The sequence below is a fragment of the Vipera berus genome (assembly GCF_964194415.1).
Source record: "Vipera berus genome assembly, chromosome: 1".
NCBI lineage: Eukaryota > Metazoa > Chordata > Lepidosauria > Squamata > Viperidae > Vipera > Vipera berus.
Genome location: NC_138202.1, coordinates 240,630,189 through 240,645,190, shown reverse-complemented (window position 1 = coordinate 240,645,190; position 15,002 = coordinate 240,630,189). Strand labels below are relative to the sequence as shown.

At 41.9% G+C, this 15,002-nt stretch overlaps 1 protein-coding gene across 2 annotated transcripts in view; it reads right to left on the bottom strand.

Annotated features, from left to right (window-relative positions):
• TPBG (trophoblast glycoprotein) overlaps positions 1–15,002 on the bottom strand; it is a 45,624-nt gene extending 30,622 nt beyond the window's left edge. The window contains exons 1-2 of one of the 2 annotated variants that reach the window (XR_014024574.1): positions 11,508–13,387; positions 6,506–6,628 (exon numbers count right to left, since the gene is read on the bottom strand). Coding sequence is in view for 1 of the 2 variants with exons in the window: in XM_081313425.1 (XP_081169551.1) it covers positions 11,450–12,634 (1,185 nt within the window). In the remaining variant the exon portion in view is untranslated. Of the gene's footprint in view, positions 1–6,505; positions 6,629–10,802; positions 13,388–14,897 lie in introns of those variants that run through there. The other variant, XM_081313425.1, reaches the window with a different exon arrangement.

The window sequence follows — 15,002 nt, the reverse complement described above, 5'->3', positions numbered from 1 at the left end:
ATCTCAGCTCTGTCTGCTTCATTGTGAACATCATCAATGCATTGTGGCACATTGTTTATAATGTAAAAGGTAAGTCAGAAAAACATAGACAACATTAATTCAACATTGGAATAGCTAAGTATTAATATTTATTTAAGAAAATTTATATGGCTGCCCAACTCACTGTCAGTGACTCTGGGGTGGCTTGGAAAGATAAAAACCTAATATAAAACAATAAAAAGGAACAATGTGCCTCCCCTGTGACAGCAGTTAATTAAATAAGTCGGTTGATGGATTCTGTCCCACCCTAGGCTCATTGGCAAAACCAGCTCTTCAGGGCCTTTGCAAAAAAATGTCAAAGTGGGGGCCAATCTTATTTCTGTGGGAATGATGTTCGACAGGGAGAGAGCCACCACAGAGAAGGCCCTTTTTCTTGGTCCCACTAGATGTACCTCCTTATGAGAGGGAAACTGTAATATTCTTTGCCTCCCTGTTCTGGTAGGTCAGGCAGATGTAACCGGAGAAGACTATCCTTCAAATAATCTAGTCCCTAGTAGAGTTTTAAAGGTGACAACCAGCAACTTGAATTGAAGCCAGAAGGGAATCATCAGCCAATGCAGCTCCTGCAGGAGATGACACATGTGCATACCTAAGCCTGCACAAAACCATTTAGGCCAGAGGTCACCAACCTTTCTCGGTTGGCGAACCGGAGAGAAAAGAAGGGGGAAGCATTCTACACGTGCACATGGGGCTGCAAGCACAAGTGCATTGCAAACTGGGCGGGGATAGCATCCACATGATACTCACTATCCCATTCTTGCATGGCGCAGGGCCTCTTTCCCATGCCCTGAGGCATGGTGGCATCCCGTTTTCATGCCCTGCAGTGTGGCATCCTGTTTTTGCACCCCGCAGCCATGGTGCTAGCATAAGGGGTGTGCGTGCATGCACATGTGTGCGCACTGGCCAGCCTGTCCCATGGCCCAGTGGCCAGCAGGCCACAGCCCACTACCAGGCCATGGCCCACAGGTTGGGGACCCCTGATTTAGGCTACTACATTTTGAACCAATTGAAGCTTCCAGACATTTTTCAAGTGCAGCCCCATACAAAGCGCATTGCAATACAGGTAGTCCTCGATTTATTACTGTTTATTTAGTAACCATTTAAAGTTACAAAGGCACTGAAAAAAGTGACTTATGACCATTTTTCACAGTTATGACCTTTACAACATCACCATGATCATGGGATCAAAATTCAGATACTTGGCAACTGGTTCATATTTATGACGGTTTCAGCATCCTGGGGTCATGTGATCACCTTCTGCAACCTGCTGTAAAGCAAAGTCAATGTAGAAGCCAGATTCATTTCACAACTGGGTTACTAATCAGCTACAGTCATTCACTTAACCACTGTGGCAAGAAAGTTCATAAAATGGGGCAAAACTCACTTAACAACAGAATTTTTTGGCTCATAAGTCGAGGACTAGCTGTAGTCAAGATAGAGGTGTCTATGCATGAGTGACTGTGAGCAGGAATTGTTGGTCCAGGAAAGGGTATAATTGCCCCACAAGCTGCAGTTGTGTAAAAGTGCCCCTGGCCATGACTGCCATCTGCTCCTTGAGTAGGAATCGTGAGTCCAGGAGAATCCCCAAATTATTCACTGGATCTGCCTGGGCCAATGTCACCCCATCCAAGACAACAAATGGCAATTCTCCAAAACCAGATCCATTCCATTCTGCTGTATGCAGCTAATATAAGCTGCCTCTGTAAAGGTGAGGTGGGGATGAGGTGAAGGCGACATTATGATTTTTAAAAATGATTAATATGTCATTTTTTTACCCTAGAGGGTAAAAAGGATGAGGATGAGCACCAGGCCAGTTAATTTGTGGTTTAGTGTATTTTGTAAACTCAACCACTGTAAATCTGTTCCTTGTGATTATAATCTATTACACTGTGTTTTGACTGTAGTCAGTTCTAGATTATTTAATAAAAAATGGATAAAAATCAAATTTAGTATACCATTGCTTTGATCCTCAAGTCTTAACCTATATCAGATCTAAATACTGAAACTGCTCCAGAAATATTAGGTTTAGAATTAGCCAATTCCATTTAGATGAAAATAGAATAAGGTCAAAAGGGAATTAGTAAGAGAAAGATAAGGTTCACTTGACGTATGTCATGGCAAAGATTAGTCAAATGTGAAGGAACATATACCGATAAGCTCTAGCCACTTTGGCTAACAATGAGTCATAACATAATGTATCTAACAAGCCACAAGGTCAAACAAGAATGTCACTGAGGCCATAATCCAAAGGATGCAATTTAGCACTTGCATTATGATGTCTGATGCATGTATACATACATACAACCCCCCCACACACATTATTTGCATCCAAGACATGTTATTTGCCTCCCACAGATGTTCTCTTTTCAACATCTGGAACGCTGCACTTTGCTGGTGCTTTAAAAGAGTTATTTCAAATGGTGTAGAAGTAAGTAAAATAGAGGTAAAATTCTGTGAAATGAGTTTGTCTCAAAAGAAGCAATTTACACAGTGGTGGGATTCAAATACCTGAACCGGTTCTCTTATTGGATGCAGGCCTGGGCCTCCGAGGCGTAGAATGGACTTCTGGAAGTGGCATCCATGCACTTCCGGTGGGCTGTTCTAAGCCTGGGAGGCCTCCTCCAGGCCTCCGAGGCCTAGACTGGATTTCCAGAAGTAGTGTGCATTCAGCCAGTTTTCCAAACTCAGCAAAATTTAGCTACCGGTTCTACCAAACTGGTGAGAACCAGCTGAATCCCACCACTGAGTTTACAGTATTAACTTGATGATGTGGGTAGCCACTCTTGTACAAGTCTACTGATTTAAGTGGAAATAAGGTGGTAGCCCATAGCTCTTGGTTCCCCCTGCTAGCTAAATGTATTGAGCCATTGGGCACTGCTTCATCCCAGCTAAACCAAAGAAGCAGTATTATTAGTAGGGGGAGCTATAGACTGTGGCCACCACTCAGCTATGTACACATCCCAGCAGCCCATCACTATGGGCTATGGCTTAACATGCTATAGCTTTATTCTGTATAGTGCATGAGCCCACTTTATTTTATTAAAGGTGAACAATTTGACTTGGTTCAAATCCTCAATCAGTTATAAGGATGACTCCCTGATCTTTGATCAGCCACTATTTGAGAAGAGAAATTATCTACTTTTTCTGCCTGGATGACATCTTTAACTGGAACATAAAAAGGAAAAATACGAGAATAACAAAATCGCTTTCTCGGTCAATTAAACCAGAAGGCTTTAAATGTAACACCAAACAAATCCAGTTTTATTCAGAGCTATATTTACTTCTAATTTTATATGTCAGTCTATATAGTTATTTCCATTTTTGCCCTATGTGGTCCCAAGGAGGAATTAAAAATGGTCAAAGATAGGTGGGTCCATAACCCTTCTGAAAATGTTCAGATGTAAATCAAGCCCAATTATCATTGCATAGACTTAAATTCCCTTTCCTGGGGGTGTGAGAATGGAAAGAAGGCCTCAAAACTATTTTGCTAGCTTATTGTTTGAATACAATCCTGGTCACCCCGACTGCTGGGCCACAAATATGAGGTATAGTTGCTCAGGTTATGTGCAGCTGCCCTATTGGGCTTCTCAGGAGCAAAGATGCAGGATCCAGATCCATGCTCAGATTTCTGGGGGAGGGGTGAAATCTTTCCTCCAAACTTCAATTTTGACTTTCTTCTCTGTGAAAAAGGTTATGAAACTAGTAATCATCGCTGATTTAAAACACACAAACACACATACAACAATCACCAAAGGCCCAGAATATGGAGAAAAAATCTGAAATTTTGTAGAAAAAGGATGTTCTACTGTATCACTTGGGCCAACATGTTTATCTTTTTAAAAACATCAGCATTCCTTTATCTTAAAAATGAAAACTATAGTTAGGAAAACAAAACAGGCTGAACCCATTTAGCCAATTGTCAATTTTTACTTCTAAAACTTACTTCATAGATCAGTACATAAAGTTATCTCCAACATGCACCACAACAAACATTTTAGATGCTAATACAGTACATGTTTGATTCAAACAATGCAACATGGTCTTCAAACTATATATGAGATTTAAGATTAAATAGAAGCTAATTCAGTGCCTGTCAGGCTGTCTTGTAGTTCCATTATGATTGAATCCTGCATGCCATATGCATTCTAAATGAATATGATGGAAATCTGTGCAGTTTTAAAGGATATAATTGGCATTAAATATAAACATTGTTATTTTCAGACATGGAATGTACATTTTCATGCATCATTTCTAGGGAGTGCAAATATAAGAAAAAGGATACTTCAAATGTTCATCATGCCAGCAATCTATTCCCATCATTGCAAAGCTTAAAAGGGGCTCTGGGTACAGGCCAATTCTCTTCTGCAATGACTGAACAAGAAGATAATCCTGCATTTGTACAGTTCACTTCAATAGTTTCTTGATAGATCACATTCCAGTAGTTAAATAATCCTATTCTAAACATGGATTACACTTATTCCAAATATTACTTCTGAAGAACACAAATTTGGCTACTGACTTCAAGGAATGAAATGCTGTTAAATTAAAGCATGTGAAAAGAACCCTTTGGAGCAATCCAAAAGCCCTTCTAACTGAACTCTGCAAATTATTCAAAAGTGGTTGCTCAGAACACATGTGAGCACTTGTTAAAGCAGCTGTATCATTCTTCTTCAGAAACTGCCCTTGGTGCTCTCCAGCTTGAAGCAGCTGCTTTAATGATTTGATGTTTCCTATGGGCTCCCACCTGTTCCAAAGCATGTCCAATCCTTTATCTAATACAGCATCCTGACTTTTAAAAGGGCTGTCAGAGACTTATGGGAAAATCCCAAGCAGGAATACAATGGCATTCATTGCCTATGTTCCTTGGGTCTCAGGAAATTCTGACTTTGAAATATTGACACTTCTAGATTTTATGAGTCTCTTGTTTAGTTTGCAGATGTTCCCTATAAAAATTCTAGTGGAGGTTTGGATAGACAGTGCCAAGTGGGGATAACAGCTCAAATGGAGAAACTATATGGGCCAATATTTAGAGTACCAATAGAAGAGAAAGCCATCTGTATATAAACAGAGACAAAACCCCTATTCACTTCTATCACTGATGATGTTACCTAGTTGGTAATGAAATATCTGCAACAAAACAAACAAGCTCAGAGAGCACCAAGGACCCCAAAATATATGCAGTCTTAAACCTTTTGAGCATTCGCATTAATAAGCCCACACTAAACATGAAGCCAAACATGTTTCAGTGTAGATGGTGCTTAGAATTCAGGATACTCCACATTTGAAGTATTTAAATGTTCTGTCGGGTTAGGACAGAATAATAGCTCTTGTTCTCCAATGCGTTTTTCAAAATAAAAATAAAGAGCAGCTGGTAATACTTAACAAATACTGCTTGTACAGTGTACACAGTCTTTCTTTGCAGAAATCTTTCACTAGATGATTCTGAGGATTTAGATCCGAGTGTTTTTTAATCCTATCTGGCAATCCAGTGCAGTCTTGAACCTACAGGACAGTGCAAATTTGCAGTGGAATAAGTCCTTTTTAAGAACCTTCCAACAGATTGTCTGAATACTGTAAGTTTCCAAATACTTAATATAATCCTTCCCTCCCCAAACCTCAGCTAAAGATATTTCCTGTGCTTTCATGAGATGGATCCCTGTAATTCAAACTTGTAATTCAAGGGGAAAAAAGGGCTATATATCCACACTCAAATAAATGAAGGCTTATTTTAGCAAGCAGGAATATAGACAAGTCAATAATTGAATCAGCTACTTTGCATGGCAGACTACTGGTATTTTTGAGGGTTACTTTACATAATGGATAATAATAAGAGCCACTAGGTGCTGAGATAAAATGAGGGAAGGATGCCAAAGATTATCAAACATTTTCCCTGATAGATTTTAGCTCCTATTTAACTGAGGATAACAATCATGCTGTGGGAACCAATACTGCCCAAACTTTGAAAGATCTTTCTTGAAACCAACAGGGCAGAGCACTTTCTCAATATATATATTAACCATGGTGCTTCTGAAATAGAGTAACCATAGGCAACTTGGTGTTTTTTAGATGTTTTCAACTTCAACTCCCATCTACTCTGGAATGTAGGAATTGTCAAATATGTCTTGAGAATATCAGGTTGCTTCCCCCATGTTAAGAGAATCGAAAGAGAATCAAAATCCTTCCCAAACTCTCTTCACAGTCAGCCAAATAAAGCCTGTTTTTAAAACTCTCCCTTAAGCAAAATTACTTCCTTCCATTTTCCCCCCTGTATGTAATTGCAGTTACAATGCAACTTTAAGACATGAAGAGGGGAAAATGCACAACAGTGCCCATATTACAAAAGAACAATATCTGTAGGGTTTTTCATCTACCACACAGTAGGCACATGGGAGTCCATCAAAATGACAGGACCCCGTTCCAGTCAACCAGATTGTTGTCCACTTCATGCCAAGGACATACGTTCTACCTTGCTTTTGCAGTACATAAAGAGTGAAATATAGAAGTTGGAGTTGCAAACTCTCTTGAACCAAGCCTTATTCTCTTTTCTCCCACAGAGAGGTTTTCTTTGTTGGTTGAATTCATTCAATAGCTGAAAAAAGAAAGATAAAATTAAATAAGATTTTTGATCTTGCCAGCTGTAACTGCTGCTCCTTAAATATCTTGATCTGAGACTAAATTTTGCAAGTAAGTATATTGAGCAACAGTCAGGCCAGGTATTTATCCAGTCCATTGGCAAGTGTGGGACAAGGGGAGGGGGGAAACCATCTTTAAAGTAGAGATTTTTTTAAAAAAATTAGAAAGTTTTAAATTACTAAGTCATAGTGAAATCTTATCAATGGTCTTGTTATCCAATCAATATATATTTTAATGGGTTAGGCATGTATAGCACATTGCTGAAACTAATAGGGCAGGCCTTTGATCCATGGCTAGACTACCAGATAGTTTTAAGGAAATAAGGATTGGGGCTCGGTCATTATATCAAAATGCACCTTCCTTATTCATTATTGCACATTAATTATGTATCTCTAACCTTAACAGCATAGTTAATGGATATAATTGGCACCGAGGAAAAAATTGTAGGGAAGCAAAATGATCAAAGGATTTGCAACTCAAATCGTAGGATTACCGAAATGTCAGCTGACTTGAGAAACAGCCGGCCCTCAAGAGAAGAGCAACTTTATTGTATATGTTATGTATTAGGCTTTTTAGGAACACCTAAAGCACTTGTATAAGAGTCACCACCAGGAGGCGTTGAACTGTAACTGTTTTGGCGGGAAGCAGTTTCGTCGGGAAATAAGAGGTTCAATCCGATTGGTTGGCTGTGTACCTGGCCAGGTACTGGCCAGGTATATAAAGAGTGCAGGTAGCCCTATTCCCCAGTACGGTCACTTCCACCTAATAAAGAGCTGTTATGCTGTACTCATCAGCCTGGTGTCCTTCCTACTCGCCAGAACCCACTACACAACAGTATACAAGAGATACTAGATAGTCACTGGCATCTGTTCATACAGGAAAGCTCTGGAAGGCCATCTATGCAGACCAGGTGAAGTGAGGTGAATCATTTATTGTCTTAGATATTGGGGAAAAAAAGATAGTACAGGCAACCATGATTTGGTTGACAATAAAGGTGCAGCTTTAAGTTTATATGGGTATGGCCATCTTTTTGCCTACTTCTTCCCATCCTGGTTTCAGTTAATAGATTGCCATATGGAAAAGAAGAGACTTGGTGGAAAGAGGAGTGTGGCAGGACAGGCTTTCTAAAATGGTACAACGAAAGTAACCTCTCTTAGTGTCCCCTGTCCCCTTTCTGAAAAAATGCTGCTCAGTGGTAAGAATCCATTGAAAGGAAAGAGAACAAAAGTGAATCTGGCAATGGCCCTTCACGTGTAGGATTCAATGTGGCTGGATACCCTCACATCATAAGGTAGTTCTGCCTTTGTTGTGCAGATGGAGTATCTTAATAGTTAAGTCTGAAAACTGAAGTATTACAGTAAGCAAGGAGCCCCAAAGTACAGGCAGCTACAAGGTGGATGTTACTGAGCTATCTGGAGACTGATGTTTCTATGAAAAAGAATAATCTTCTGAGAAATGTTAAGATGTTTTGAGTTATGCAGGCTCCAAGAATACCTGCAGAAAAGTCTTATTGACCTTGGCCTCTTTTTCAGCTCTACAATACCACGACCGTAGTATGTAGTTACCAGCTGATCACAACCTAATGAGATGAAACAGTGTGACAGTACCTGTTGGGGTGATCCATTTTCCATTTAACTTGTTTGAATAAAGTTGAATAAAGTTCTTAGATAAGGACAAAATAAGCATTGATTTGTTTTGAAACACTTCCTTTCTAAAAGATTTCCTGGGCAAATCCGGACATTTATAAACCCTACTAAGCACTGTCAGCTGCTAAGGAAATAGAAACTGTGAAATATGCCAAGGGGTTCCAATGTCAGAAAAAAACAGCCCCAAGAAAGAGAGAGAAATAGTTAGATGTTGCAGAGCAGGCGATAGATGCATTAGTTTCAGCTGCTAGAGAATTATATTCTGTATATTTTAATTCTACATCAAACTAGCATAATTAGATAAAAATATCAGTCTACTGTTTAACAATTCTAAGAACATTTAAGAGCAATATGCCAGTCTAAACATGTCGTGTATCAACAAATGCATAGAAAAGCAGGGGAATAGAACTGAGTTGCCAAACAGAAGCAGTTGCTTATAACTGTCTTCCTCTTATTGGAAAAGTCTGTTGCACTTATTGGAAAAGTCTATTGCACTTTAGACAATCTAAATTGTCTAATTAAAGCTGACTCAGGAGAATATTCATTGATTAGGAAACATGCAAATATGCAGCACACCTTCAAAAACCAGTATTTTTTTTAAAGCAATGCCAATCTCTACTGAAAATACTAGAAAAATTACTTAAACACTAGCATTGTCTGAAAATGTATATTTAGTTAGTACCTGCTGTATTTTACTTTATTTTTTTAGAGCTGATATCACAATAGAATTACATTACTAACTCTAGTAATATTACAGACTAAGAAATGATTAAAATTAGAAAATGTGTATTTGTAAAACAAAAGCATCAATCAGTAGTGCATATTTTATTTCTCTTCATTGCCCCCAAAATGGTATGATTGGACAAATGAATTTGCAAAAAGAGATTTAGCAGAACTTGCAGTAATGGTGTGTGTGCATAAATGTGGAAGCTTCATAAACAGTGGTATAGTTAAGCTGTAAACATTCTAAATAATGTTAATTACTTTATACACAAATAGATTTCCATGCCATTGATTTAGCTGGAAATTATTTCCAGACCAATAAGGGCAAGATTGCTTATCGCTACAGTAAACTTATTTTGATTTATTAGACCTAGCTGAAATAACAATACTTCACAAGCAATACTAAGGATGTGCGATATACAACTTTCCAAAAACCCGCTAGGAGCAACTCAACAGAAAGTAAATTTATCTGTTTAGGGCTGATATGCAGATTGGCATCACAATTCATGCATTCCAGTTTTTCAAAGAAGAGCGTGTTTAATATACTTCCTGCACTATCACAATGTTCCGACTGAAGGTGACCCTCTGGTTTGCAAAACATCTTTCCTTATAAATGTGCAAAGAGACACATAAAGTCATAGCCATGCACAAGTTAAACTGCAAAATATACATTTGCACAGACGTTACATTATTCCTTGTGAATACTAGCTAAGGTTTGAAGACTAGAGTTGTATAATATTGTCTTTAGCTTGGTGAACAGTTATGTCAGCCTCCCCCCTTGAGGTCTGAAGATGTACAACCTCTCAGCTGAAAACTTAAGGCCATGCTGACTTCAATAAAGTTGTTTTATAATCAGACGCCATTGCTAAGCATACTTATTTGGGACTAAGTCTACCACTTCACAGGACCTACGACTTAGTTCTATCATTACAGTAGTTTTCCAAAAGTATCTGCACCTAGATCCTTGGTCTAATTATTCCAGCTTAGATATATTAGGTACAATTTGGCCAAATTAAACACTTGGAAAGCTACTCTTTTTCCACCAGATGGGTTGTCACTGAAACTCATGCGACATTAGGAATAGGTTCATATGTTGTTAAGCCACAACTGGTTTAACCATAGCTTGTTGAATAAACCACAATTTACTGGGTTCACATAAGCTGAGCAACAATGAAACAATCCATATTTTAATTCAACAAAATATGTGTTTTCAGTTTAAGATTCCGCATATGTATCTGGGAGTAATTCCCATTGAGTTGCCAAAAGTAATGTTTGCATAGATTTTTAAAAAGAAACTGTACAAGTGCCCATTATTCAGTAGCAAAACCATGCTCCCAATTTCAGCAATTGTTCCAAAAATCAGTGTCAGTATCTTCGCACTTAGAGTTGTTGTACAACCACTACTAGGTCACAACAGGTTGTGTAAAATGAGATTGCATAATAAAAGAGATGGTATTTCAGATGCAGTTTAAAAAAATGCAAATTATTATAACTTTGCATTTTTTCTACCCTGTCTAAAATTAAACAACATTAATGACATGCTTCCAAACAAATCTTTTTTTAAAAGGACTTTCTTTCATATTTTGCACAATTTTTATCAAAAAGGAAAGAATCTTTATCGTATTGTGGGCTTATTTTCCTTATTATAAGAGGATAGTCTACTGCAGCAAAACAGAAACATTTATTGATTTAACAGTGCAAACTCACTTCATATGCAATTTATATGAGGTGAGAATTCCTTGAAAACAATTTTTCATATAAATTGCAAATGCTTGTATTTTTTACCAAAAGCAGAACCATACAAGTGGTTTGTACAAATAACCAAGGAAAGGGCAAGCATGCCAAGTACAGTAACTGATTTACTTGGCTAAGGGATATGATTTTACTTGGGCTAAGGGTTTTCCCTTTGTGCATTCTTGCTATTTACTTGTCTGTACATGTCACTTTTCTATATATGCATGTAACCTATAAACCTTTTCCCCCAATTATGAGGCATAAAAACAACCTTCTAGCAATCGGTAAAATGTTTCTCTCAAAAAAAAAGTTGAGGCAGTCTTTGTTGAATGGTACTTTTTAATACATGCTCACTCTTTGAAAATATCGGAGGGGGAAACAAAGAGGGAACATTCCTTATCTGCTTAGATGCTAAGAAATATCGAAACACAAACCGGTAGTGAGTTGCAAAGGCTTGGAAGTAATAATGGTACAGACTGCCTAATACCATGCGCCACATCCATAATAACAACTATATGAATGCTGAGCAGGGAGGCATAATTCTCTGCATGTGTGAAGTCTCTGATGTCTAGGTGAAACGGGAAGAGGAAGAAGGTGAGAGTAAGGGAAAGATTTAAAGTCTACATTTCATGCAGGGCTATTATGTAGCAGGCCCATTTCCCTGTAGTACTTCTTCAGACATCTGAGTTGGAGTTCGGGGTTGTTAGCCTGGGATCTGTGTTGATCTCGTACCTGTAGTGATAGCCCTCCATGTGGTCTCTACAGGCGTCCCTGATGTTATACATCCACTTTTTGATCCCCTTTCGGTTCAAATATAAAACCAGGAGGAAAATGGCACCAATGAGGGCCAAGACTATCCCGAGGAAGACGTAAGAAGTCTGCAGCGGTGTCTGGTCATCGATCAGAATGGGACAGCTGAGTTCCGACACATCGATGCTCACCAAAGAGCGCTCTTGCAACGCCCGGGGATAGGAGCACTCGAGGGACCCTTTGGCCTCCACCTGCTTGCTCTCCTTCAGCCAGTTCACCAAGTCCTCGACGTGGCAGTCGCAGACCCAGGGGTTGCTGCTGAGATTGAGGGCTAGCAAAGGGAGGCCCTGCAGCTGCTGGAGAGTGTCATTCCTCAAGGTCTTGAAACCGTTGCTGCCGAGATTGAAGCTGTGCAGCTGTCGGAGGCTCCCCAAGAACACTTGATGCAAGCTCACCAGGGAGTTGTTGTGCACGTCTAGGTGCTCCAGGCTGGGCAGGACGGAGAACATCCTGGCTGGCAGGTAAATCAAATTGTTATCCGACAGGTCCAAGCGCTTCAAGTTGAGAAGGGTGCCCGTCTGGAGCAGCTCCGCCACCAGGAGCACAAAGCTGTTGTTGTAGAGGGAGCTCCTCAGGTCCAGTTCTTCCAGGGGGCTGCTGGTATTGCCCAGGGCCATGGGGCTGAGCCAAGTGAGTGAATTATCACTGAGGTCCAACTGCGTTAGGTGGGGCAGCCCAGCAAAAGTCTCCGCGCCCACCCATCTCAGCTGGTTGCCCCTCAGGTCGAGGAGGGTGAGCTCCGAGAAGGAGGCAGAGAGGAAAGAGGCAGAAGAGAGGTTACTGATGCAGTTACGGGTGAGGAAGAGGCCCTGCACGGAAGGCGGCAGCTCTGGCGGCACCTCTGTCAAGTTGTGGTTGACGCACTTCACCGTCCGGGCTGTCTCGGAGCACTCACATAGCGCAGGGCAGGGGAGAATCTGCGGTTGTGGCTGCTGAGCCCAAACCCAGCCTGAGAGGACCAGCAGGAGTAGCAGCTCCAGCCCCCCAGCTCCTGGCCTCTCCCCACTTAGCGCAGGGGATGCACAGCCCCAAAGAGAGCACCCCAGCATCACCACCTCTGGTCAGGGACTGTTCTCCTGTGCTGCTCCTTGGGCTGTCTCTCGTCTCTAAAGGATCCTTGGCTCCAGCCCTCCGGAAGCTTCTTCTTGGGTCAAGCAGAAAGGCAGAGAAAGCGCAATTCCCTCCACGCAGTGCAGCCAGGCTGGGACTCCACAGCGGACTTGGAAGTGGAGGAACAGCCCTAGGGATGGACTGGTTCTTTTTCACGTCCTGCCACCCTTGAAAAAAAAAAAGCAGAAAAAAAATGGGAGGAGGCGGCGAGAAGGAGTTTGAATTAAGCTGGGATGAGGAAAAGATCATGCTTTCTGCTCAGACTCTGCCTTCCTGGATGCTGCCCGGATTCCTGCTTCTCAAGATCATTTCCCCCTTTCCCAAGTGCCCCAACCCTTCAGTCAAACCACAAAAAACCCGGATGGCAAAAAAGAAAGAAAGAAAGAAAGAAAGAAAGAAAGAAAGAAAGAAAGAAAGAAAGAAAGAAAGAAAGAAAGAAAGAAAGAAAGAAAGAAAGAAAGAAAGAAAGAGGGGGGGGGGAAAGAGCAGTCCTTGGGCTCATCTTGATGTGTTACAGCAAGTTTTGCCAGCCGCTCAAGGGAGTCTCTCCCTTCAGCAACCTTCCCCAGTCAGGTTTAATAGCAATGTCTCATCACCCTGAGCAGCAGGGGATAATGGCCATTGTAGTCCAAATACCTGAGGTCGTCTGCTTGAGGTATGCTCGTTTATTAGATGTAATAATAATAGATCCCTTTCCCTCCCTTTCTCCCTTTGCTCAGGAGCTCCGAATGTCTATAGTGCTCCCTATTTCAATCCACTTCCCCAACAATCTGGTGAGGTAGGCTAGGTTAAGAGTGGCGTGACTGGCCAACAGCCGCCCAGCGAGAACCTGCGTCCTCTTACCCTAACCATTACGCCACGCGTTCTTTCCCCTACAACGTCTTCGGATACAAAACATTACCGGTACATCTGAATGGCTGTTACTGGATCAGACGCTGGGATTTCCACCCCTGCCGGTATCTTTTCGGAGGACTGGAAACGTAGCGTTTTGGGCTCAAAGGATTTGCGGTGGACCGGCAAGTTATTGCGATTCCAGCCTCTCAAAGACCAGGCTGAAAAGCGGAGCCTTAATCCCCGTCCTCTTTTACAAATTACAAGAGTCCTGGCTTTGTTCAGCCGGCTCCAACCCTAAGAAAGTTGCGGGAGAAAAATTTGCAAACTTTTCGCAAGGTCCCCTCCCTTGCCCAAACCGAAAGCCCTCGCTTTCCTCAATCGTCCCCTTTACCCCTTCCCAACTTTCCCAACAAACAGCTCCCCGCCGCACCCGAAAAACACCTAGGTTCCGGCGCTTCGACGTTTCCGAAGCAACCCCCCCTTGCCCCCATTCGCCCTAGGGCTACCTCTCATGCTAGGAAGGCGAAGCCCGACAGCTCCAGGGGCTGGCCTTTCCAGGGAAAGATGCGCGCGGTCGAACATCCCTCCCCGCCCCTTCAGGCGGGCGTAAGGGGGGGGGGCAGGGGGGGGGCTGATTCAACCTGGGACTTGACAGGAGACCGGACTCCTCACTCTTTTTTTAAAAAAATTCCATTTATATCCCGCCCTTCTCCGAAGACTCAGGGCGGCTTACAAGCTTAGCAGTAGCCTTCATTCTATGTTCGCATCCCACCAGGCTCAAGGTTGACTCAGCCTTCCATCCTTCCGAGGTAGGTAAAATGAGGACCCAGATTGTTGGGGGCAATTAAGCTGACTTTGTAATAATGCCGCTTGGGGTGTGTGTGAAAGCCCTAATAAGCAGGCATATACATAGAATGAAGGCTATTGCTAAGCACATTGGTTTGTGCTTTAGAATGTAAGCCGCCCTGAGTCTTCGGAGAAGGGCGGGATATAAATGGGATTAAAATAAATAAATAAATAAATAAATAAATAAATAAATAAATAAATAAATAAATAAATAAATAAATAAGCCTGCTTATTAGGGCTTTCGTCCCCGCCCCCCCCAAGCGGCATTATTATAAAATCAGCTTAATTGCCCCCAACAATCTGGCTCCTCATTTTACCTACCTCGGAAGGATGGAAGGCTGAGTCAACCTTGAGCCTGGTGGGACGCGAACCTGCACTCATTTCCTGGGCCGGGAGGGCGAGGACGCTGAGGAGAGGCTTCAGCCTGAGAAGCTCAGCCAAAGAAAAAGGGGTGGCCCTTCGTCCCCCAAACCGCGCGCCGCGCTCGCCCAGCCCAGCCCAGCCCAGCCGGCATCAGCTTACCTGTCTCTCGCCCCTGGGCTCCCGGCTCCGCCAGTCCCGTGCAAACTCCCGGGTCGAGTGAGAACTGCATGGCGCAGCCAGCAACTTTCCCTGCTTTCCCCCCCC